Genomic DNA, 25,599 nt, shown 5'->3' with positions numbered 1-25,599 from the left:
AGAACATCCCACTGTGACAGGGATTTGGGTATCTGCATTTTCTTTCTTCCAAAGGACAATGACCTATCTATGAACCTTTCATCTGAAATACTTTTGGCAGAAGAAGCAATAATTAGGCCTGCCTATGAGCTGCAATGCAGGAGAAAAGAAGAGATATACACACACTGTAAAATCAGTATGACTTTTATTAAATTAAAAACAATCTGTTGAATCTTAACAAAATGGAGGAAAAACTAAAGTCACCCAGATAAATGTACCATTCCTTTCAGTTTAGTGTTCACAGCATCATTAGAATGGCAGTCTAACGTGTCCTGCTCTCACTTCTCCACTTGAGCTGACTTCCTGTGGCATGAAACCCAACCATTTTCTTTCATACAGGAAGCGCAGAGCCTTTCTGCCTCCAGGAAGTCATCGGCGAACATAAAGAGTCCTCTGTTTCATACAATAAAACTCATCGGTTACACTTTTGCCTGCTGGAGACTGTGATGTACGGTTTAAATGAAACAAAACAGGTTTTGTTATACCCCCTCATACAAAAGATATACAAAGGACAGCAATATCCCAACGCAGTTCAGAAGGGACAAAAGGGGGCAAACGTCTCAATATTTTAAGACTCCAAAGCGATTACAGACCGTATGTACAAACAAATCTGCTTGAAAAAAAGAATGAAGGGTTGGCACAGTCAATGTTGAATATGGTGGGAACCACTTTATGGACAGAGATGCATGTCTGGACAGCTTATTAGTTTATTTACAAATAAAAATCAAAGTGGAGGAAGATGAATTCTCAGTTTCCATCCTCTGTCTAACAAAAACAAAACCTATCTGACTGATGACGATGTTACAGGCAGGAAAGGCCAGTCTCAGTGCAAATGCTCCAGCTTGCGTAGCCGTATGGGATTGGGAAGAGCCTGCTGGTTGCGTACAGAGGAGGGCTCCTCCTCCGGCGTGCGGAACAGCACTCGACCTCGGTGATTGAAAAGGTAAAAGGACGGGTGGTTCCTCAGTGTGTCGAATGTTCTGGGGAGGGGAAAAGGGGGATAGTTACGAAAAGCACTGGAACTGGACCCACCTCGCAGATGGATTGAGCATGAAGGCCGCATGCAAGTCCTGATTAACTCTTCCTGTGAGGTGTGCACGAAGAGCTCTTACTGATTCAGATGAAATGGATCTCTTCAAAAGATTAAGTTCTGCACAAGCCTGCTAATGATGCACTGATCTGAATTAGGCGTGTTGAAGCAGGGAAACACCTAAACCCTGCAGGACAGCGGCCCTCGAGGACCGGACGTGGACATCCCTGACCTAAAGCAAGCAGTTTATGTCAGGAATGCCACAAAAATCCCAGATTTGAGACCCTTCTGTCCTCAGGAATGAGGTGAAAACTGCTCCGAAATGACGTGCCAGAGCTGACCAGCAGTTACTGGTCATTTCCCCCAGTATGTAAGTGACCAAATACACAATTTTGCCTTAGTTAAATAGGTTATCGTCTATTAATTAAATAGGTACGTATTCAATTTTACCCTTTTCTTTAAAAAAAAATGTTAATTGTAGCTGTGCAAAAGGCACAAAATGGAGAAGGAGCTCAACATCTCAAATCTGACAAATAACATCACCCTGTGGAAATCCAGCCTCAGTGGGAACAGATCCACAGTGAGGTTACTATAAATGCTACAGTATCAAGGGAAGGATGGTGAAAACACTCACTTGTTTTTCAGCTCCGAAGAAGCGTCCATGTCTTTGAACTCTCCAGCAATGTGGACAATCCCATAGCAAGTCATCACAAACGATAATAAGGTCTGCAATACAATCTGTAACGGAGGGGAAACGGTGGCGATGGAGGAGACGCACAATTATTTAATGGTTGTTGTGGGAAAAAAATTTAAATAACTAACAGCAGAAATTAGCATCAGAGTGGATCAGAGAAGTTACTCACGTCAATCGGTAACGTCTCGTGCTCCTTCTCTGTGAGCCGCATGTATGACCGATCTGATGGGAGAGTTCAAATTTAGTGACAGCAAGAAACACCACGGCACTGTTAGCTACCAGCTAATGTCAATTTAATTAGATGTATTCTATTATCAACAGGCTGTTATTCAAATATCCCACTGTATTAGTAACACTAAACGTAACATATCTTGGCCATTGATGGAAGATTTATGTATTTCGCCCCAGAGACTAACTCAAAGCGGAGCTAAGCTGCTCTAGCACCCTGTTAGCTCGCTGCTGGACGGAGAGGCCCAACCGGCTGTTTTATCGACCTGCCAGGCGAAAACACAGACTGCCTGGATCTAATTGAGCTATTGAGACGTGTGTCTTCACTCTTTGCACCGAGACTCACGTTGTGCCGCCGAGAAAGCTGCATGGGCTAAGGCAAAAAGTCCAATACCGACAACACCTTTCCAAAACGACGAAGCCATTTCGAGCCAGAGCGCAGATGAGCTGTGTGCAGCGTCGCAACACAATGTCGTAAACTGCCGCAACTACGACTGCGTCAAAATTTAACACCAACTGAATCCAAGTGACTAGAATACTTTTTAATTAATTACATATCAATTTAGAAACTTCAATGTGAGCAAAATATTTTTTTATTTGCCTTCCCGTGCACTTTAGTTTTCACGAACATAGGACGTTATTAAAGAGCTGTCACTTTGAAAGGATGGGCTAATGTTGCATTCGTGTTACCTCGGAAACTTGGCTTAACTCGAAATTAATAGTGTTCTATCTCTGTACTTGAGCTGTACGTCTTTGATAACACCAGGGTGCGATTTGCCGGTGGGGATGGTGGGGATTTTCCCCCCTCCGGTTTACACGTCCTACCCTCTGCTGAATTGTTTTTATCCTCGGTGGGGACAAAATGTATGATATTTGAAAACCGAACAGATGTTCGAAAGAGTCCGAAGAAATCAACAGGTGACTAAATGAAAGTAGTTAAATATTTTAATGGATCAAGAATAATAATTGATTTTGCACGTACTACGCAAACTACCATTATAGAGCATGGCTTAAAATGTTTAAGCCTGAGTTCAGATACATGACTTGCCGAGTGAATATCCTGTCTATAATGGCATTTCCTTAGACATGATCTGATAGAAAATTAGAAATTCCGAGTTTTGTAGTGTTCAGAGAATCTAGCATAACATCCGTTTTCTTTGCTGCCTCTTCCTGTTAGCAAACACGTAGCTCTCATGTTGTACAGCTAGCTCTTCGATTCCTAAATACACAAGTCAGCTTACAGTGTTTTTGAGAAAAAAAAAACACAAATATGGCAGAGGCCATTCAAAAGAAATTGAAAGCAGAATTAGAGAAGTACACACAGATGCAGAAAGGTGGGTTCCTATTTGCTTAGTAGGGGTTCTCATGTGCCATGTTGTATCGAGCTAATTTACCATATTAGGAGAATACGCTCCACATTAAATTGTCTTTTAATTTATTTGGTTTTAATGTGTGTGTGTGTTTTGACGCAACAATATGTCACTATATTGATAAGAGGAAAAAAGAAATATCAGAAACATCTTTACTCACCGGATAATGACTTTGTTGTTCAGATGTTAGCAAGAGCATGTCAGCCAGACAGAAGCTGGAGACGCAGCTGACAGAAAACACCATTGTTAAAGAGGTAACTCAGATCACCTTTTCTGTCATGTGAGCACATTTCCTCCACTGATATGAGAGTGTGTAGTGTTGTGTTATTACAGGCATGAATTCTGTTTCCAGGAGCTCGATATGCTGGACACCCCAAACACCGTTTACAAGCTTATTGGTCCTGTGTTAGTGAAGCAAGACATGGAAGAGGCCAAAGCCACGGTCGCAAAAAGACTGGAGTATATCAACGGAGAAATGTAAGACAAACTTCTCTTCACTGCACAGTGCTTATTCCTATAGTCCCTCCATCCGCACAGGTGACGTACTAAAATGATCCGACCAGCTTTTGCATTATGTTTACAACAAAAAGAATTCTACTGAGCATTTGGAGAAACAAGTGCTTAAATGGGTTTTAGGAATCCCATTTGTAAATTCAGCATCTGCGACCAGGTGAGATTAACCCAGTGGGCCGTGCCTTGTGAATTGCCGTCATATGATGCAGAAACAAATCAGAGTTTAGTCCAGATCAGACATGGACCAGAGGAGAGAAGCAACATTTTTTACTTTTTTTACATTTAAAATACTCTCCATGATCAGAGTAGTGGTTTGACAAGCAAAGCTGCATTAAAATCTGTCTATTGAATTAGTTTGAAATGACAGAGCCTCTATTCACTTCTTTTCTTAAAAGAAATGGTTAACCCTTGAACAAAGAGCACTGATGTATTTACTTTTTTTCTAGACTGTACAATACATACTGCTTTCAACAGAAAAGACTCCTCCTCTTTGAAATTGATACATCACACAATTCACTTAAAGCTCGGATGCACGTGTCCCAGTGTCTTTATGTGACCTACAGGAAATCCACTCAAATCAAGTCTAAACTTGGCTTGAAAATTATATTCACTTCAAAGTAAAGCGTCATCCATAACTGCTAAGATGTGTTTTTTTTTCTGCCTAACTCACACAAAAAACACAAATTATTGCTTCTGTCTATCTAAATGAAGCCCCAAGCTATACACGAGACACATTACTGCCTATTTAGAGCATCTGAGAGCACTAATCTCTTCCAATATGGGCCAGGAAAGGATCATTTTTAATGGTTTTGCATGACACCCTGCATGTTAAGAAAGTGTCATAGAGGCAGAAAGATATTCTATGTACAGGTTTAAATTTGGTTTAAAGCATCTTTAAGAATAATAAAATGCAAAATCCCACCATACAGACAGCATAACTGGTGCAATCTATACCTTCCCTGAGAGACTTCACAACAGGGATTTGTGAAATTAATTAATTTGGACTTTTTGGTCTGGATGTACAATGATATCAGCCAATGAAGGCTTTCAATTGAAATATCAGTATATTGGATATTGGCAAATATCCAGTGGCTTGCATCCCAAGTTTACAGCATTGTTAGAAAATGTGAGATGGAGATGAATATGTTAATTTTAACATTTAGAGTGACGGTGTGTAACATTTAGACATCTGCCACCAGATTTTCAGTTTTAAAATATTTCTTAGTGTAGAAACAAGTGAAAATAAGTCTACTTGTATTTTCTCTACCTTAAACAAGCAAATAATGTCCAAAGAAAATGTGGATAACCCGCGTTGTCCCTCCACTGTTTTGCACAAACTTTATTAGTATGGCATCCCTGAAGGGACAGGGTTTATGCATTTGGCATTTTACCCAAAGCGACTTACAAGGGAGGATATAACAATACCGCTAATATCAAAGCTAACAATGAGCTACAAAGAAGGAAAACCACTAGTCAGGCTCTGTCAGAGGTGACAGTGTAGAAATAGAGTGAGCAATGGAGGCAACATGATCTTTAAAGGTCAGTTGGTCATCAATCATGACACTCACGTTTCTAGAGAAACCAAACAGTTTCTCTACGGCGGGCCAAATGCCTATTTTAAGTTGACAATACTGTATAAGGCCACGTTTATACCTTGACAGAGATACCTGTATGCAGCGCTCTCATCCCCTGCAGTTTGCCACTGTTTAATCGCTGACAGACAGACATGCTGTCCTTGATGAAGTTAACAACACACATCCTATGGGTTGAAAGTTAGCCGAGCTGGCTAGAGCTAACTAAGGGATGATAACAAGTGATTTCACAACATAGAGGACGAAGCGCTAAAGACCTTTTAAAAAGCAAAGGAGTACAGGTGAATAGCTCAGACAACCGTTGCACTAGGCAATCCTCAGTTTTTTGCACTTAGATTCAGTCCAACACAAAGCAAATCTTTGTCCACTTAGACTTCTATCTTTTCCACAACAGAGCCAAACTAAGGACTAACAACAGCACTAACACACAACTAAGAGCAGCCCACAGCTTAGATCCTTCCACATATTATTGAGTCTGCTCCCAAGTGGTAGCAAAACACTCTAACATGTAGACATGTATTTTAGAGTGGACATGTTTGGGGCCTCAGAAGTGGCAGCAGAAAATCCACATTAAAGTTGGGGGTTCTGTATTAATGAGTGCTGTGTGGTATTGGTGCCAACAAAAGTCATTTATTCATTCACATTTTTCATTATTCAACTATATGTACATTAAGATGCTTTGATATTCTGGCATTTCTTGTAAATGCCAGATGGGCCAGCTCATCACGTGTGATGAAAGGTCACTAGAAGTGTGGGGACAAATGAGAGGGTGAGAAACCTTGTGGCTACCCTCATGTAGGAATAGTCCACCTAAGTGTTGGGTTATATGACCCCATAGTGACTAAGCCCTACCGGTTTTTTGGTGTTGGTGTGGGAAATGCAGTCGTCACCTCTTCCCACTCCTTGAAGTGGTTCTATTCATGAAATCTGATGCAAATCTGATGCTCAGAATAAACAGCATTTTCCATGTTTCTGAGTTGGCAAGACCTAGTTGGCTTGAGACGCATTTCTTATTTATTTGTAATTGCTTTAAAAGTTGCGAACCTGGGGCCGAACGAAACAAAAAAAATCACCAGTGTTTACACTTGTTCCCTCTCCTACCCTGTGTATATACATATGAGTGATTGTGTTGTACTCGTCTTCATTCATTCTTTTGTTTTGTCCTTTTGCAGTCAGAGATACGATACACTCCTGAAAGAAATGGAGAAGAAATCTGAAAAGCATCGAGAGGTCCTGGCTAGTTTACAGCAGGAGTTTCAGAAAGCTCAGGGCCTCGCTCGTTGAAAATTCAGATCAAGTGACCCGATCACCTGCACACATCCTTACACACAGTGGAAGCTGATGATATGATGTAAACCTGCTACACGGGGCTGAGTAAATTCTGCTTGTATCTTGTCTTTAAATTACAGTGTTAATACTGTGACTTTTGCCTTGTTACTAATAAACATGTTTTTCATGAATGCTCAGTTGTTGTTTTTTCCCTTCTTTTGAGGAGAAGAACATTTGCTTTAAATACTGGTTGCCACTGGAGCAGATGTTGTCCAGTCTCTGCCCCCCCACCCCCACCTCAGTGTTAAAAAAAGCAGAGATGAAGCTTTGTTCACATAAAGCAGCCGCCCTCTACACAGCAGTGGCGGCCAGTGACTGCACCAACTATCAAAAAACTAAGTACCAAAGATACCAAAAGCAACACATAAAGCGCCCAAACATAAAAGGTCCGTCGGTGGTAATCGCATTAGAAGTTTACTCTTGATGAAAGCTCGCTCCCGCACACAGAAGAAAGACTTTACAGGCCGCAGACGTTGCTTTGTGGCGCACGTGTGGCAGCAGACCCATTAACACCCTGAGGTGCGATGTTTCTAAACTATCCAGAGTCGGGTTGTAAAGCTGGTCGACACGTGGCCTTTGCTTGCTCCTTTTGGTCCGCACATGTTACAGTTAGCGGCGAAAATCTGTTGTCTCGTGAAAGTCGGTCCTGTAGCTCGGTGTGTTTGGGACGTCAGCTTATAAACGGATTGATAGAGGCGTGACACTTTGTAACTGATCTATAGCCCACTTACAGCTATGCAGGGCCCAGAAAACGACGCTTTTAAGCTCTTCGTCCCCAGATAAACTTTGCAATAACTGGTTTCTGTAGGTACTAACGGTATTATGACACACATATATGAGGATTCATGGTGGGAACTGCAGACATGGTTTATGGATGAGGCCAAAAGGCGTTTCATCACTTCGCCTTTCTTTTGCTCGTGCCGGCGTGGGAACAGCCAACACGTTTGCATCGCCAGCTGCTGATTTAAATGTTTAACAGCGTGTGCACGAGTTCGTCTGCACTTTAGGATATTTGCTCCTCGATCCCTGACATATTTGCGCATGTTTCTGTTGTTTGCTTCCTTCTTTATCTCTTGGGTAAACGAGTTAAGGAAAAAACATCGAGATTAATCCTCATTCTGTATCCATTTCACACTTAAGACAAAGCTTCCACTGGACCTGAGTTTAGCATTTAGCCAGATGCTGTTCTAATCTGATTCCACCTTTAATCGATTTACTTAGTCCTGTGTGGGCTTTTTCTTCGTGGGGTTAAAGCTTAAAAGCGTACAAAGGAGCATCCTGTCCAGGGGTCAGCCCAGCGGGACTAACACCTCCTTTGATACAAGAGGTTTTCAAACCGCCTTCATGTATTCTAGAAGACCAACCAAAGGCCATCAAGATGATCAATGAGGCACGAGAATTTTCAATGTGGTCAGGGGTGTGTTTTAGTTGAAAAAGGCACAGAATTGATATTTTCGCGTCCTCAATTTTGAAAGAGCATTTGCAGGTATTGTGCAAAATTCTGTTCCCCTGAAATGATCTGTTCCCCTGGTGTCGGGAGCGCGCACAACAGGCGGAGAGGCAGATTCTGCAGTCTGTATGTAATTTCTGATCAAGTTGTAAGTAAAGGTATCTTTGAGCCTGCGACTCCTAGTATAAAACGTGTTTTTCACACAGTTTCGTGGTGTTTTATTACGCCGAGAGAACCATAGTCTTTTCCAACTTGAGTCGTGTTCACTTGAACGATAGTTTAACAGATAGCAGTCAGTCACCTAAACACTGTGCATTCCACTACATTGTGTTTAATTATTCTTATTGCTGATATAAAAGGCTGCAAGCTCGGTCTGCTGGACATGAAACATAAAACTTACTGGAATTTGTCCATGTTATTCCTGTAAACCACATTTCTAATGTAAAATGTAACACATTAGTGGATAAATGAAAGAGATTTCTAGAAGCTTCCATGACTTTTAATCATTAATGTCAGTTAATGTCCTTTGTGTCTGAAAATCATCTGCTCTAGCAGATGTAGTGTTGAAAAGACAAAATGTGTGTTTAAAAATATTAACAGTGACACAAAGCACATTAAAAAATGTGCAAAAGCAGAGTATAAAGAACAAAAAGTCCACACGCTACTTTCATGAGCATTAGGAGGGTATGTAGCAACTAATGCTGCTGATCAAATAATCAGTGTGAGCACCTCTACAAAAGCTTTTGTCAGTTGGCTGGTCTGGAGCATTCGGGTGTTTGTTAACACGACACCAAGGAGGAAAGACATCAGCCATGATCTCACATCAATATGGGATGGATTATCTGGTCATTGTCAAACTATTTGAATTCTATCATTCTACAGTGAGAAAGATTATTCCCAAGTGGAAAACATTAAAGACAGCTGAAAATGAAAAATAGAATAAAATAAGCTAATTTGCACATTAGGAAAAACAGGAATCTGATATATACATATATATATATTTTCTGCATGAAACATTTAAACAATTACTAAAACAGTTACCAAGTCATCTTAGATCCATTCAAAGGTCACTCCACTTGTTACAGTTCAATCTGTGGCACATTAGTTTCATATCGTGTCACTTCATACATTTTGCCATAAAACTCAAGTTTGTAAAGAAGTAAAAAGTACAGTATTTTTGCACAGAAATGCTGTGCAGTGCCATCAGGACAGAAAATGGTGTGCAGGAGCCCAGATTATGAACTCACATTCAGTACTTGAGTTAAAGTTGAGTTAAAGTCTCTTAATATTACGTACAAGGGCCACTGTGTGCAACGTGATAGAAATCATCTACAACAAATGCACCAAAGAGTCTCCAGTGCATATGTAATTCATGTGAATTGAAATGAAAGTAAATTAGACCAATTGGAAGGAGGTGTGCGTTTTAACCACACACACTTCCAGTTCAAACTAACTAAAACTAATTCTTTATCTAGCTTTGTAGGGCACATTTTGTAGATTGGATGCAGCCTCACCGGAAGCAGTCTGGAGTCTGAACAAGTGCGAATGATGACAATCATTAACTGTTCTACATGTGAAAAACTGCTCTGAACATCATAGAAACAACAGGCCTCCTATCAACATTTCAATAGGTGTCATAACTGCTGTCCAGCCTGGATGGAGTATGTGCTAAGTATCCCACAGATGGTTCTCCTTTCTCAGCCAGTGTGGCTGCAAGTCATCCAAGTACATGCTATTCGCACAGCAAATAGGCCACTCTGAGTATCTAGGAAGGTCAGGAAATTGTGCTTTTATTGAAAACGGGGACAGAATTCAAAGTGAAATTCAAATACCAAAGAAAGAAAGGTTTTCAACAGCAAGCCTTGACTGTGTACATATCAGAGCAAAGCAAAAATACACCAGCAGCCCTGTGGAAATCAAAGTAGAGGAAGCATTTAATGACATGGTCTTCAGCAACACCAGATAAACATTAGTACAAAAAAAAAAAAAAAAAAAAAAAATACTATGTGCAGGCACACTCGCCTGAAAACGTCCCATATTCATTCCCGGGAAAACAGAAACATTTGCAAGAGTCTCACTTAAGTGGAAAACATAATCTTCCATGTGAGGAGTGTCATGAAATGTCTTAACTGTACAAATAAATTCTGGCTGTACAATTAGAAATACACATTTACAGTTGGTTGGTATTTAGAGTTGCCAACACATGTTTATTTCAAATAAACCCTAACACTGAGGCCAGGGTCTCCATACGGGATCAGTGAGGTGCGATGGGTCTGCTGAGGAAGAGAACATCTTCCTGGTGTCACTGTGGAGGTCATCGCGCTGCGTGAGGCGATGCTGAGGAGACAGAGCAGCTGGGTCACCAACAGGAGCGGGCACCGGCGACTTGTGGACGCTCCCAGGGGAGGCGGGGAGCATCTGAGGCTCGGTAAGCACAAAGGAGGCCTGGACTGGATCGCCGCTGGTGTCCTCTAACTCCTGGCTCTTGGTGGCTATGAACTGGCTCACTCTCAGCAGGCAGGACCTCATGCCTTCACGGTAGTTGTGCTGGCGTGGGCAGCTCGGTCTCACGGCCTGATGACCCATCTCTGTGTCCTTTTCCGTCTTAAGGAATTCCACCACGCTCTCCAGGATCTCGGCTTTCTCCACCTTTGGATTCTTTAATTTCTATGTTGAGAATATATGACAGCAAATCACTTAATAAAAGTGTAAAAAGCAGAAATAGTCACTTGATACCGACAGTAATGCATCACTTGGTGCTAAACCAAGTTCAAACAATTCCAAAGTTAATTATTCCAAAGCAGATAGTAGCTCACACGTAAAACTTCAAAACAAGACTGATCACTCATTTTTTCTCTAAGAGCTAACTAAATCTAAATGTTAGCATGCCACACATGCTAATGTTAGCTAAATTATGGCCTGGAAATTGACTGGCTGAAAAAAAAAAACCCCAATAAAACCGACATTGGTCAACTATGACCACAGACAACACAATATAACACACACACACACACCTCATTGTGCGTGTTTTCCAACATGAGAAGTCGCAACGTCTCCAAACTGTGGTTGATGCGCTCGCGCCTGCGTTTCTCCATCAAGGGCTTGGACACCTTGAAGTTGGGGAGAAAAAAAATGTAACCACATATTGCTCACATACTTTACTAAGACATCAAACGACTTTCATTTCTCCGGGACAGCTTACCCTTCGTACTGTCTTCCTCCTGGGGGACTCAGGTGAAGATAGACCCTTCATGGTGCCCTCCGCTCTGACTCGTGGCTCGGTTGCTCTTCCAGAATGTTTGTGTCCTCTTTGCAGGTTGTTGAAGCCCAGGGTATAGCCACGCCCCCTTCCCCGTGCAGGATGCACCTCCAGTCACTCCCTCAGCAGCGCGCGGCCTGAAGACTACAAAAACCTGATTTGATAAATACCCGCAATACATTTCAACTCATTTACAGTTTGTATAGTTTTTAAAATTGCTAAAAACAAAAAAAGGTTCATTTGTTTTTTTTTTAAAGAAAATAAATTGAAAGTGGGCCTTAAATAAACCAAAACTACCTCCAAGAATGGGCCACTTTCTGTGCTAAATTGCTCCAAATTGTCTCTTTCACGCCTAAATGCTTATGTTGTGTGAATAAATTAAATTGATCTCTAGTGGGTGAGTAAGCACCTCAAGACTCTTGACTTGAACCCTGTGCAGGAATGACTATTTCTTTATCTGGCCTATGTATCATCTCAGAGGCTGCAGAGTTAAGTTAAGTGGGCTTTGGGTTGAGGGGCGCTCTGCGCACTGCATTTATGGCCGCCCTGATCCCTATAATAGGCTAAAGTGTGGGGATAACACCGGGATGATCGGATCATGGACACCCCGTGGAGATTAAGTGGCTTTTCACAGGCAATGATACTTCCGTTTGAAATTAAAGAGGGGGCGATTAGTGAAGGCCCAGAGATCACTGCTGGTCGCCATGGCAGCGGGGAGGGAAACTCCTTTTATCAGAAGGTGATGCGTGTCATCGTGATGATGTTGCTGAAATGTAACCGAAAAGCATATTCAATTTGTTAGGATAATTCACATCTGAAATCAGCGCGTTCGCGTGCGTTTGCGTGTAGGATGTGGCGCGAGCGTAAGTGTTTTAAGCCAAGTTGACCCGCCCCGCAAATATGCTTTTGTTATGCGCGCGCTCGAACCTGAGAAGGAAATGGGCTAATTGGCTAAAAAACGAATTCTTTGTCCGCAGAGACATGGACCGTTGACTTCCAATATCGCGACTGCTCGTGCGTATCAGCAACACTGACACAAAGATAGTTTCAAGCGAGACTCACACTAGTCGGAGCTGGCAGGTTTGGGAACTTGTGGTGACCTCGACAACTGTTTCTTATGTGTGAGGAGCGCGTGTGAGGTCGTCCGAACAGGAGGCACCAAGCTGACCTGAAGTCAGCGCACACTTAACACTCAGGTGTAACACTCACCCTCACACTTCATCCCATTCAGAAAAGAAGCTTCTCCCATTTGCTCCGCATCCCTGTTATTTTGAAGCAACCTTGTTGTTTGTTTTCATCTGATTTTATTTTTTATTTTTTTTGTCTTCAACCTATGAAATATTTTTGCTTGACTGAATCTTGCTAAGGCCGTTTGAGCACCATTGGACACACTGAATTTTTTTTCTTTCCCTAAATTCACATAATGCAAAGTGCTGATGTCTCACACATCATAAAATGTGCCCCTAGCTGCTCACTTTCTCACTTGATTTCTGTTCCCACGAGCGTTTCTCACGGTCTCACTTCACCACCGCATCCTCCACCAAGTGCTAAAAGAAACCAGAAGGTTCTGCCGTAACTGCGTGATAAGTGATCTATCTATCTATCTATCTATCTATCTATCTATCTATCTATCTATCTATCTATCTATCTATCTATCTATCTATCTATCTATCTATCTATCTATCTATCTATCTATCTATCTATCTATCTATCTATCTATCTATCTATCTATCTATCTATCTATCTATCTATCTATCTATCTATCTATCTATCTATCAATTTATCTTAAGTTTGTTTACAGGGAACAAAATAATCTAAGTTTGTAAAATGCGCAAAATGATAGAATTTTTCAATAAAAGTTTTAAAAGTCATACAATTACCACACTTTTCAAAACCCGTAAATGTATCATGTCTACATTTCCTTCGCTAATTGCGGCATATTCACGTTCTGAATCAGTAAAAATGAAACTGTCACATTACACACGTAATGTGTGCACAAGACAGCCACGTTCGATTTCCAGTTCGTGATCACTTGGGTGAGGTAATAATTCTACATGGTTGGGCTTACATTGGCTATTTGAAAATATGGTTTAATGTTACATGTTTGTATCACGTCGCCAGAATACCTCTCCATAAAAAAAAAATAAAAAAAAACAATGCAATGAAAGATCTTTTATCATTGTGAGACTGCCACATTTTGGTCATGTGAAGAAAAGTATGTCGCCTTTCACAAGTTTTCTCTTGAAACTGGGCTGCCATCATAAACCCGTTCTTCCCTTTATGTCGTCACTGACACCTGCCAACCAATCAGAGGCGGGTGCCCGGTCTGCTTATAAGACCCGAGAGGCGGCGATGTGGCTTTTCAACTTCTGCGGTTGAAGTTTGGACCAAACACGGCAACATGACCAGGAAACTACAAAGCCAAACTCTTGATGATGGCAAGAGTAGAAAAAGGGTAGGAACTTCTGTCTTTGATCGATTAACAAGGGACCACTCTGTAAGGAGCCAGACTTTTATTTTCTCGTTTACTTCAAGAGATAATTGCAATGCTCTACAGCCCAGGTCACTTTTAAGCCTGCTCTTGGGTTGCCAAGTTGAAGTCATCATGCAGACTTGTTCAAAGGACCATCTGACCTGTGATCTTCAAGGAACTAAAACTAATTTATGATTAACATTTACTGTAAGCTTAATGGTTTATTTGAGCTGGACCTTTTTTAATTCCTGATAATAATAGTTGTTTAAAAAAAATCTTTTAACAACCTAGAAACCTCAAACTTCTGTTGAGATAAATTATTTCAATGAGGGGAATTAATGTGGAATATATTGCATTTTTGTTACATTGAATAAGTTTCACGCTGATTTACTTCTTTAGATTCTAAAGCCAGTTGTGGAGAAGAAGCGAAGGGATCGGATAAATCAAAGTCTTGCAGAGCTGAGAAGTTTGCTGTTGAGTTCTACCTCAGATGCAGTGAGTCAAGTCAAAACCATCACGTATTAACACCTTTCGCATGTAACATGTCACAACAAGTCATTTCCACCATGATGAAATGTATTTCTTCCCCTTCCAACTGTTATTGTCAAAAGCGTCTGCAGAATCCTAAAATAGAGAAAGCTGAGATTCTGGACTTTGCTGTGGAATATCTTAAGAAGTGGACAGATAGGAAGAACTTGAGCGATGGTCAGTCAAGCATAAGAGTTTATTATTTTCAAGTTTCTAAATCTAAACATAAAGCACACACACAAAAAGAACATTTCACCCCCATTTTTCTGTTTTTTGTCCCTAACTCATATTTGTTTCTACTCTTTGCAGACTTGACTCGTCAAATGAGGACTTCTGCACCTTTGCTACAGCTTAGTCCCACAGAAGCCAGTGCTCATCCTCACCTCATCACTGAGACTGCAGGGTTCCAGCAGTGTGTGGCTCAGCTCACAAGCTACATGCAAAAGATAACCCCGGCACAGAGAGCAGGCCTGATCGAAGGACTAAAGCATCACGCAGAGAGCTGGCAGCCAAAACCAGACTTCACGCACAACATCGTTGAGACGCCTGATGCAGCGTCTGTGGATGCCATTTGCACGTCAGACAGCAGTGAAGGGTCTCCCTGGTTTCTTTTTCCATCTCACTCTCCCTTCCAGCCCCTCTCTTGCTCCTCACCGTGCCACGACTATCTATCCCCTCCATCCTCCCCCTGGTTTTCTCCCCCTTTCCCATCCTTTGCTTGTCACTTCTCCTGCCCCCCAAGCCTGTCACCTCCATCTTCCAACACCTCCTTCTTTAGTTTCTCACCAACACTTCCTCACACAAGCCCGCTTAGCCTTCACGTCCCACCTCTCACGTCAGTAAGACCCTCACCAAACCCAGCACACAGGGAGGAGTCAGCATCGAGCTCTTCCTCAACCACGTGGAGACCCTGGCTTTGATGTGAAGCAAAGACTGACAAGGTGACAGCAGAGCCAACTAGTGGAATTCAACTGGAATTGCACATAAGAATGTCCAGAATGTACAGTGTATATATGATTAATATTAACCATATTTTGTATTATTCTTTTTAATAAATAAATCATGTATTTGAAGCTAATAAACCCTCTGTTTCTACATATCTCTCTTGTCTTGTTGTACATTCTCCAATGACAGACTTTAGGTGTACTTTTGAACTTTAATAATAGATATCGCCTTGATGACTGAATTCTTTACAAACTAAAATCGAGTCAGGTGTTTTCAATAATTAGGATGGGAAAAAAGCAACAAAACCTGCTCTGAAGAATTTGGACTCGACAAATACATCTAAATCTAAACCACTTTCATCCTTTCCAGGCATGGTTGTCCAACTAAGATCACGCAATGATCATGGAGTGGAATAGTTTGCAAGGTTACAAAGGAACTAAGAGTTCTTCGAGGCAATTAAAGGCCTCTTCAACTTTTGCGAATGTTAATCTTCATGAGCCTATTATCAGGAGAACACTGAGCAACAATGTTAGCAAGATGTGAACGGGGGCATCATCACATGGGAGGAACTTTAGGGAGAGGTAAGTAGTAATTGTACAATTTTTGAGCCCTTCTTGTGAAACTGTAAAGTTTTGCCCAATAAATCAGTGTATCCATCCCACTCTCTGTCATGGGATCAGGTAGGTATTTGAACCTAATCCATTCTGAAACACGGTGGTGGTTATATTAGGGTTTGGTCAAGTGTTTTTCTGAACCTTGGCTAGGATGGCTCACCATGATGTCTTACAGCAACGAGCCCATGGCCACATGTTTTTTTCTTCCAAGGAAAGGTTAAAGAAGAATAAAATACATGTTTTGGAGCAGCCAAGGGAAAGTCCTCCCATTTATCAAATAGAAATACTGTGACAAAACCTCAAATAAGCAGATGACGTGTGGAAGCACATCAGCATGTTGTGGTCTGATGCTATATAGGTAAAACTAAACTGAGTTGAATTGAATTGGATTTAAATGGATTTAATTGATTAGACTTATACTGAGGAAGTTTTATATATGGACTGAATGGGTTCAAATTCCTCCAAGATGACATGCAGGACTGATTCAGCTGCAAAACAAATCATGCAAGATACTGAAAGCAAATGTTCACACAATTTTTGAGCTTGTATATAAATCTCTTTGGATAATCTACTGGAATTAATAAAGAATAAATTGTATAATTTTGTCCTGTTTCTTTAGCTTGGATCTCTTTATATACTTTCATGATTGAGAATTTGATTTAGGTCACATTGATGTAGAAATGTGAACCATGTGACACCCACAATAACATTTAGTCAACCAAATAACTATTTTAGGAATCAAAATAACTTCCATCATTTTTATTCACAGGTTCATTTAACCAGATCCTCCATATTATAACATTTCTCAGTGAACTTGCACAAATAAAAAGACAACTAATCCGATACTACCCTACTGATGGAAAATGTGAGGCTACACCAAATTCAGAAGACGCATCCTGTAAAAAGAAGCATAAAAAAGGTGACAAAATGCACCAAATGTTCCTTTTGATGTGGGCTGTCAGCAAGTGTCGAGGATAATAGGTGGCACCACTGGGGCAGCAGCTTTAAACAACTACCAAAATAAGAAAGTTCTGAAAAAGTTTCCAATCAAAGGCAGGACTCAAGAGATATGGTTAACTTGCAAAATGAGGCGGTTGTTTTGAAAGAATCCCATTTCGATATCCGGCCAAGTGTGGGATTGAAAAAAATCCAACACAATCTTGAGGACTGGAAGAAGTTCAATATGTGGTCAACAGAGGGCAGCACTGACACAGTATACAGCTCTGCGGCAGAGCAGGGGATCTCGATTCCTCCCTGATCACAAGGGGTGTAATAAAAAGGGGGCTGTGATTTGGGCTAAATAGAGGATGTCATTGAGCTTTTCCATCAGCGATAAGCCCGAGATGCATGATCATCATTCCTCTCTCCTTTTGTCTCTCAGTGCTCAGCTCACTCTTTATCTGCTGATTAAATCTCCATTACGAGCTCTGAATATTTCCAGCAGGCAGGCACCAAAGGATTTGGCCTGAGAAAACAGAATTTATCACATGATAGAACATGTCTTTGGATAATCGTTTTTTTTTCTTTCTTCTCCTGTCTTTGCTCCTCTTTGCACTGGAGAAACTTTCTCTGTGCGAGTGCCATTAGTTATGAGGTGGCCATTGTTCTTTGTCAGAGAAATAATGGGGTTGGCACATCACAGGGAGCTTGATTCTCCACACCGACTCTCTGCTGCATGTTTTGATCATTCTGTACAGGCTCATGAAAGCAGAGAAGGTCGTTCACGCCGGAGAGGACAATTTCTGCGGCTGCGGCACATAATTAATGGGGAAAGAAATCATGTCTTGGACTGACCTGACAGTGGTTGAAAACTCCCTGGCATTTTCTCAGGACAAGCTGATTAGAGCTGATCCTGTTACCCTCTTTAATCACTGTTTTTTGTTTGCCAGCGTGCATTCCTGATTTAAAGATGTCAGGCTGTGAGGATGTCAAGGGTTTGTCATGGCCTACTGAGAGTCTGTGAATTCCTGCATGTTGGTGCATTTCAAAAATCCAAATGCTGAGACAGGGCTGGTGTCAGCTACTTTCATCACACATGTGTGTACTTGTACATGTTGAAGGTATATATAGTAAACAGCATGCATGTTCTCCTTTGCCGGCCTCTCGCTCAGCAACACAGGTGCTCATCATAATTATCCCGTGACTATCAAGGTGCAGAAAACTAAAAATCTACAGCTAAGCTTTTCAGGACAAAGTGTGACAAATATCACTGATTTGGTCTGGTTCAGTAGTTATTTTCGTGACAGCTTGAGCAGATTTACATGACTTTCTCAACCTTTTAGTGGACCGCATTTTGAGTTGTGATGCCTCATTAATAATGAGTTGCATCTCACCTTATCGTCATTACTCAAGCTATAATCACAATTCTTTCTGAGAGGTCAGTGATAGATTGGATCAGGTAGAGGGCCTCTCTCCTGTGAGTGGTTGTTATTCTGTTTGCCTATCTGATACAAAGCCCTAACAAAATTAAATTTGATATTTAAGACTGTCTTCAGATTTTCCAAATGTTGCACGCCAAATCTGAGGTGATAGACAAATGATTTGAACAAATTCGAATTGACATCTCTATCAACAACAGTGACATAAAACTTTATGACACCAATCTGTGTGTATCCATAAGGACCTTGATATGGTTCTGCGTAAGCTCTGCATTAGTGATTGCAAAGGCTGCACAGACGCACATCTACTTTTTGTAACTTTGCTGTGCCACATGGGGGCATCGCTCAAAATGTGTGGAACAACTTGCAACATAAGTCTCTCTTTGTCTGTGTTTTTACTGTTTTTATTGACCACCACATGGGTTGTGCCTTATCGGCGCAAAAAAGGAGTTCACCTTTATGAGTGAACGTCAGCCAATCAGATTAACGTTGCTGATTAGTCCAAAGTTAGTCCAACTACATTGCTTTTTTTTCTACAAGAAGCATGTAAGTACACAAAGGTGCAAGCTTTTATACTTTTGGGTGGATGACCTGTTTACATATATATATATATATATATATAGTCCTGTCTCTTCATCTGAGTCCTGGATTAACTCTGTATTTTTTAATACATTCATTCATTATACATAGCACTGAGTTGTTACCTCCGGCATTATATCGTTATCTTAAAATCATTTGCCCATCCCACTGAGTATTCACTAAATCATTCTTTGTTAGATACTCTTTTTCTGTACCTTCAAGTAAGTTGTGTATAACATTGATTAGTTACACAATCCTCTACTTTATAAATCAGAGACAAAACAATTGTCAGTGAGTATCTTTCATTATTTCAGTATCATGTATGCAATGATGTGCACATTCAGGTCACTTTCTGTAACATTTGGGATGCAAATGTAAACAATGTGATGAACAAATATGAAGCAGCTTTGATAAAGTTATGAATAAAATAAAGTAAGGTTCTTCAGTTATTAGCCACAAAATCCCAGAGCTGTCTTCATCTTCTCTTTTCCCTAAAAAGGTCCAGCAGCAGAACAAAATGGGAGATAAGTGCACTGTTACAGATGTCAGTTGGGTGATAACATAAGTCATACAGTCTGAATAATATGTATCAAGCCTAATGCTACTTCACAGGAATGGGTTAGCTACCACAAGCATCATGCTATCAGCAGAAAGCTAACAGATAATTGTTTAGCTGCAACATGATTAACCAGGTCCGGTGAGTGTTGAAAGCTTGCATGACATGGCCAGCAGAGTACTATTTAAGAGTAAATATTCTCTGCAGAATATATGTAGACATATTTCAGTCAATAAGCATTCTTCAATCACAAGATGTGGTTGGCTAGAATCCATCTTTTTTTCTTCACTCGGCAAGAACTGGTTCTCACATGAAACGAAGAAACTTTTATATGAACATGGATGTAAATTTAGCTGTAGGTGTAATTCAAATTTCTTTTGTTTTTGTTGTCAGATAGGGACACAGCATGTTAGCATCTCAAGTAAGTGAGCAACACTTGTGCGATGTTACCAAGCTGAAGTTTGGTAAAAAAAAAAAAGGATGTAATCCACTTATCAGCTTATTTGTTATGTCATAACTTTGCATTTGCATTCTGCTTTGAGCAAGCACTTTTGTCTCTGTCAGACTCCATGTTCAAATATACTACATCTCAATACAGCCGAATTTCCCCCAAAACTGCTTACATTCACATATTTTTCTGTTTTTGTTGTCAGATGAGGAGAATGATCTGAAACTCATGCAGGACATAAGACTATGTGTTGTTGTTGAATTTGAATGAATCGCAAGACTGCTGCTCAGCTCTAACAGGATGCCAATTTTATAAAAAACACCATTCACTTAAGTTAAAAACCGGGTATGTGCTGTGATTTTTGCTATATTTACATGTGAGATAATCAATCAGAGAAAAAGATAGAAGTGGGGAACCGTTCACATAGCAGACCACTAGTTCCCTCGTATTTGTGACTTTCTTCTCTGTGAAGTAGCTTCAGTTTTCCCTAAAAAAACCTTGATTTTTCGCCAGTTGGATCTTTGAAAAAAAAGTTGTTGAGGGTGTCTCGTGACAAACATGTTTGCAGCACATAAAAGTTTCAAGACATCCTGTCTTGTGATTGAAAAACACCCAGTTTTATAAACATCTCCCCACATACATTCTGCAGAGACCTATATTTGCTAAAAAAAACAAGCCCATTCTGCTCTGATTGGTCAGCTATACCGAGCCTGAGCAGACAACACCTGACATTCCACATCAGCTCTGTTGAAATTAGAAATTTGGGGAAAGCAGATCATTGGATGCTAAATCAGCACATGGCTCTCTTATGAAATTTGAGAGATCACTATCAACAGAAAATACCTCTTGCCATTAAAGCTATCGGTTTCTGGCTGAAAAGTAAAAGGTTGGACGAGTCCTACACTGGCAGCTGTGGATGGGTTTTAGCAATTAGGGCAGTCAACAAAGCCTCTGTTCAAGGGTGGATCATATGAAAACAAATGAATGAAATCAAAGTATTTACATGAGATAAATAAAGACGTGTATTTAAAACATATTTACAAATAAACAGAAATAAATCACAAAATTAGTTAAAAAAATTACTTGAAAGTATTTTCACAATAATTTCTTCTCCTATTTATTTATCTTTATATTTAATTTTTTGATATATCTCAAATATATTTCATCTTTATTTTTCTTCGTCATTTTCTTACTCCAAGAAAAAAAAAAGTATTGAGAGGCGTACTGTAGCATATCTGTTATTGGTTTTCCAAACCTTGAACTCAAACTGTCTAGTGTGCTATCTATTAGGCTGTCTATTTGTGCAGGAGTAACCATGCATTCTTTTGGAGTTGAGTCAATTTGTTTGACTAAGCTCTTATTTTGGAAGACTGCCCATGGACCCACTGCTTTTTATCAGTCCGATTTAAGGACTGCTGCAGACTCAGTCAGCATCCCTTGTGGAGGAGGACTCCTCACTCAGATCACATGTCAATACGCAAGAATGTAGATCTGTCACTACCCACAACTAAATATAATTTTTCCTCCCTTTCATTTCTCTCTCTTTCCCCCTTTTTGCAAGGTTCTTTGAAGTAAATAGTGAAAGGATCCCAGACTGTAGCAAATTACCTGAGGACTGAAACATTTTTGACATTAGTCCTGAGAGACGAGGGCGAGCCACTTTTCCTGGCGGCCCCTTTGGCGTTTTTAATCTGGGGCTGAGGGAGACAGCAGCGCTGACAGAATGATGGGACAGCTGGACATGCTTCCAGGCCAGCAGCAATGGGCAAAAGAAAGGCAATGCGAAGGGCCACTGCAGACATCTCAGCATGGAGGCACAACTCAGGACAGCAGACCAAAGCAGGACGCAGCATGACATGTGTTCCAGAGAGACATCTACCACCTCCATCTTGATTTAATTTAGCAAGTTTGTGCATTCATAAAATAAACGACAAAATAATAATTGATTTAGTTAATTGTTTAATTGTCTAAATGCAGGTCCTTCGAGTCTGAGGTTAAATAAAACCATGCATTTTCTTTTTGGTTGGGTTGGAAACATTGATTCCACAGCCAGGATTTAGGATTGCTTGTTTTCAGATGACTTTTAATCAAATCTTACGAACTCACATTTTTTAAGTGTAAATGAAGCATATTATTTTAGATTTTGATCGCTATTGTATGTTTTTAATGGAATTATTCCCCAAATTTATGTCCATGAGTTGTTTTTTTATGCGCTACAAGACACATCATGAGCTAAATCAGCCATCAATTCAATGGCTGGAGAATTCTGCTTTGAATCTGCAGAGCACCACCCACCATCTTGCGTGTAAAAGACTAGAGGAAACAATCCTGACATGAGAGATGTATCAATACAGCTAATTTGCATGTGGAATGAGGAGCTATTTTAAGTTGCAAGGAAAAGTTAGCTGGAGTCTAGCTGACTGAGCAAGCAGGTACTATCCACTGCTGCTGAAAGTGAGATTAACATGCTCATAAATTTCCATTCATTGAATGAGGAAAAAGCTAGCGGTATGCCAATTTAAGGTGATGAGAGGATTTTTCATGGCAAAACTTTTTTTTAGGGGATTAACAACTGCTGGAGATGAATTAAAGAGCCTGTATTAAAGTCCCACTCCAGCAGTTAATAATCCCCTGAAAACTCAACTGTCCCTAAAAATGATACGTTTGAAAGTTTTTAAACATTTTTGCCAAAGCAACAGAACAAAAAACAAAAACTGCTGGGGACCTTGCAATACATGAATTAATGTAGAAATATAAAGCCAAAAAAAAAGAAGATTAAAGATGAGGACAAATGAAAATACATTAACAACAATTAAGATATATATATATAGCATGTTTGATATTGCGGAGCAGTTGGTTGGGCAGGAGCTGCGAGCCAGCCTTCAGCGAGAAGTCAGTGGCAAACCTGGAAAATAAAAAATAAAAAAAGTCCAATAGCATGATGGAGAGCACGGTGAAGAAACTAAGGTATACACAGGAAACTCAGCAGAGTTTGGTAAAAGTTGGATCTATCTATCTATCTATCTATCTATCTATCTATCTATCTATCTATCTATATATACTGGAAGGCTTACAGCAACATGTGAAACCCATAGAGTCAACCTACTTTTGGCTAGAGCTAAGCTAGCTGTTTACTATTGTTTCCCATCTTTATGGTAAGCTAAGCTAACTCATGGCTGAGTCTTGAGGAGAAAGTGGAGAAAGTGTATTTTCCAAATTGTCGTAAGATTTCTTTAAGATTTGGAGTTGTGTTTCTAAAGGCTTTAAATTAGAAATTAAAATTTAAAAAGAAAGGAAATAAGAGATAATTGATTACATTCAGCTCTCTGGTGAGTAAAACCCGAACATCCCATTATTTGTCTTGGAGCTTCATTGTCATGGCAAATGTGCTTAAAGCAGACAGGAAGTAACTTGAGCCAAACAGGAGGGAATCAAATCAGACATTGCTAGCTTGTTTTTCAGGACAGGGCAATTATATTTGACATAAGGTGCTTTTCACTCATGCATCACTGCTCTCCACTTTCAGCAGCTGCTATCACATTGGTCCAGCGGTTTGCTTTTCTTCCTCTCAATTTTACAAAGTCATTTTGCTGGAGATGACGAACAATGGGCGTCTTTTCAGAGATCTTATAACCTCTTCTTCCTGAGGGACCCCACTGCAATCAAGTATGTCAGAATGATTGTCATTTGTGCTGCCTGGGTTTTTCAGATTGTGATATCTCCCATGCTGCTTACAGACATCTTCAGCTGCGAAACTCAATGAATTTTCATCATGATCTAATCTGAAACTGGGTATGTTTTGGTTTCACCACATTAACATGATATGTTCACTCAGTGAAGGAAATATTCCTCACTTGGGATTTTGCATAAAAGTATCAAGAATTAAGCCTTCCCGCTGTCTGTCTGTGATTCGTGCTTGAGCCCTGCATGTCCGTCAGGGATCCTGGATCCTCCTCAGCCTTTGTGACCCTGTCTTCCCTCCCCCATGGGTGGGCTTTGACCCAGCTTGCCTGCAGCCACTGCAGGTTACAAACTCTCACCCTGGAACGCTTGTAATTCCAGGGATATACTTCAGTACACTTTGTGCTCTTTGCCCCTTTCTAAAATTCAGTAAGAACCTAACAGGTCACAGGTCAGCGTACCAAACTGAAACTGCTGACAAAAATAGCCAATGATACATATAGGTCATCTAAAAATAGAGGCTCCTGTCTGTTCTCATTTAGAGTATACTTTGTTTTGCAGGCAACAACTCAGGAACTTTTCTTTTGATGTTCCCAGACAGAGGAGAGAGGCAGTTTTGTCTCATCCTCAATGATGTAGATGGCTTTTTCCTTGTATGTAACCGCATACTGCTGAGAAAATGTCAGAGTGCAGAAGAAAGAGTGTATGGACATCAGATTCTCTGGGACCTTCGGGGGCCCCATGAACTAACAAATAAAGGAGTCTGTCCTTATCTCCTCGATGTAAAAAAAAAAACAAAAAACACCTCTACTGCTGGAGATTATGGTGTCTGAAACTACTTCTTTAAATAATAAAGAAATATATACAGTCTTGAGAACAGTCTATAATTAGTCTCATTTATGTGCAGCTTTTTATGGTGCAATATGCAATTGCTGTTCTATTTTCAACAGCAAACAAAAATTATATTAAGAACATGTGATAAAAGATGAGTTTAGTTCAAAGTGTTCCAAATTTACCACCCCAGGACAAATCTATAAACATGAAACGGTTATCATCTAAAAACAGAGTATAAACTGAAAGAATGCAAAACAATCAAATCAAACATTCAATCTATTCATAGAGCTACATGCAACAACAGGATGAATTAAAAGATTGCTTTTTGATTTGATTCGATTTTTAGCAGTAGACACCTGGCAGTACTGTTGCAGGTGAGCAGAGGGTGCTATGTGATGGGGATCTGGGGATTCCCACTGCAGCCCCCATGCAGGAACAAGTACTCCAGCAATGAAAACGAGGAAATGACACACCTTGAGTTCCAAATACCTCCACCATTAACTGCACTGGTGGCTGTAATTAGCAGCACTGGGAGGGGTTTGGTGGAGTCAAACTGATCAGAAATGTTTTGGTACAGTTTCAGAGTTGTGGCTGGGTGATAAAAGAGATTGTTCATTGAAAAAGTTCATATGTTTGGTTTTGAAAACATCTATATGCAGCTACAGAGCGTGAATGTGAGCTCTCTTAACATGCAAGTTGAAGGTGAGCAGCAACTGCTTCAGTCTTTTGATTCCTGGAATAACTTCTGTGCATGTGTGATTATGATGCACTTCAGTGATGTGGCCTATAGTGTCAACGGTGTTTAAAAGTGACATCACATGACTGCTGGCATCCAGTGTGCTTTGTTCTCATTTCATTCAGTGACACGCCTCTCAAATTTTGTAACCCGCTGCAAAGCAATCTGGGGGAGACATACTCATGAGTCTATGAGCAAGTAGATCTTCAGATGAATCTACATGCCTCTGATAACACATACCATCTCACATGGCTCAGAACTTGTGGAGCAAGATTACTGCAACAGTTGGAGACAACAAATCCTCCAACCCATATGACCTTATA

General features: G+C 40.4%; 4 protein-coding genes across 4 annotated transcripts; 2 read left to right on the top strand and 2 right to left on the bottom strand.

Annotated features, from left to right (window-relative positions):
- Nucleotides 1-167: 167 nt before the first annotated feature.
- On the bottom strand, nucleotides 168-2,580 carry mmgt1 (membrane magnesium transporter 1). The gene is made up of 4 exons (XM_072396151.1): nucleotides 2,338-2,580; nucleotides 1,933-1,985; nucleotides 1,704-1,807; nucleotides 168-1,019 (listed from the first exon to the last, which is right to left on the bottom strand). The coding sequence occupies exons 1-4, from the start codon at nucleotides 2,414-2,416 to the stop codon at nucleotides 863-865; spliced, it is 393 nt and encodes a 130-aa protein (XP_072252252.1). The 5' UTR covers nucleotides 2,417-2,580; the 3' UTR covers nucleotides 168-862.
- Nucleotides 2,581-3,148: 568 nt separating this feature from the next.
- Nucleotides 3,149-6,926, top strand: pfdn6 (prefoldin subunit 6). The gene is made up of 4 exons (XM_072396150.1): nucleotides 3,149-3,325; nucleotides 3,545-3,615; nucleotides 3,714-3,838; nucleotides 6,639-6,926. The coding sequence occupies exons 1-4, from the start codon at nucleotides 3,262-3,264 to the stop codon at nucleotides 6,748-6,750; spliced, it is 372 nt and encodes a 123-aa protein (XP_072252251.1). The 5' UTR covers nucleotides 3,149-3,261; the 3' UTR covers nucleotides 6,751-6,926.
- A 3,302-nt stretch (nucleotides 6,927-10,228) lies between these two features.
- On the bottom strand, nucleotides 10,229-11,516 carry LOC140318682 (transcription factor HES-7.1-B-like). Its single transcript, XM_072396487.1, has 3 exons — nucleotides 11,448-11,516; nucleotides 11,260-11,355; nucleotides 10,229-10,912 (listed from the first exon to the last, which is right to left on the bottom strand). The coding sequence occupies exons 1-3, from the start codon at nucleotides 11,496-11,498 to the stop codon at nucleotides 10,469-10,471; spliced, it is 591 nt and encodes a 196-aa protein (XP_072252588.1). The 5' UTR covers nucleotides 11,499-11,516; the 3' UTR covers nucleotides 10,229-10,468.
- Nucleotides 11,517-13,905: 2,389 nt separating this feature from the next.
- Nucleotides 13,906-15,425, top strand: LOC140317797 (uncharacterized). Its single transcript, XM_072395302.1, has 4 exons — nucleotides 13,906-13,959; nucleotides 14,377-14,472; nucleotides 14,589-14,682; nucleotides 14,815-15,425. Exons 1-4 carry the CDS (start codon nucleotides 13,906-13,908, stop codon nucleotides 15,423-15,425), a joined length of 855 nt encoding a protein of 284 aa, XP_072251403.1.
- Nucleotides 15,426-25,599: the final 10,174 nt, after the last annotated feature.

The sequence above is a fragment of the Leuresthes tenuis genome, unplaced genomic scaffold (genome assembly GCF_036924035.1).
Source record: "Leuresthes tenuis unplaced genomic scaffold, fLeuTen1.0.hap1 SCAF_11, whole genome shotgun sequence".
Classification (NCBI taxonomy): domain Eukaryota; kingdom Metazoa; phylum Chordata; class Actinopteri; order Atheriniformes; family Atherinopsidae; genus Leuresthes; species Leuresthes tenuis.
This window is presented reverse-complemented; position numbering and strand designations above follow the sequence as displayed.

Coding starts and splice junctions, on each gene's coding strand:
- mmgt1 (XM_072396151.1), bottom strand. CDS start 2,416: ATGGCTTCGTCGTTTTGGAAAGGTGTTGTCGGTATTGGACTTTTTGCC. Junction 1,808..1,932: donor ACGAGACGTTACCGATTGAC/GTGAGTAACTTC, acceptor CCTCCGTTACAG/ATTGTATTGCAGACCTTATT. Junction 1,020..1,703: donor TCTTCGGAGCTGAAAAACAA/GTGAGTGTTTTC, acceptor TCCCCTCCCCAG/AACATTCGACACACTGAGGA.
- pfdn6 (XM_072396150.1), top strand. CDS start 3,262: ATGGCAGAGGCCATTCAAAAGAAATTGAAAGCAGAATTAGAGAAGTAC. Junction 3,616..3,713: donor AAAACACCATTGTTAAAGAG/GTAACTCAGATC, acceptor TTCTGTTTCCAG/GAGCTCGATATGCTGGACAC. Junction 3,839..6,638: donor GAGTATATCAACGGAGAAAT/GTAAGACAAACT, acceptor GTCCTTTTGCAG/TCAGAGATACGATACACTCC.
- LOC140318682 (XM_072396487.1), bottom strand. CDS start 11,498: ATGAAGGGTCTATCTTCACCTGAGTCCCCCAGGAGGAAGACAGTACGA. Junction 11,356..11,447: donor GGAGGAAGACAGTACGAAGG/GTAAGCTGTCCC, acceptor CCCAACTTCAAG/GTGTCCAAGCCCTTGATGGA. Junction 10,913..11,259: donor TGGAAAACACGCACAATGAG/GTGTGTGTGTGT, acceptor TTCTCAACATAG/AAATTAAAGAATCCAAAGGT.
- LOC140317797 (XM_072395302.1), top strand. CDS start 13,906: ATGACCAGGAAACTACAAAGCCAAACTCTTGATGATGGCAAGAGTAGA. Junction 14,473..14,588: donor TGAGTTCTACCTCAGATGCA/GTGAGTCAAGTC, acceptor TATTGTCAAAAG/CGTCTGCAGAATCCTAAAAT. Junction 14,683..14,814: donor TAGGAAGAACTTGAGCGATG/GTCAGTCAAGCA, acceptor TACTCTTTGCAG/ACTTGACTCGTCAAATGAGG.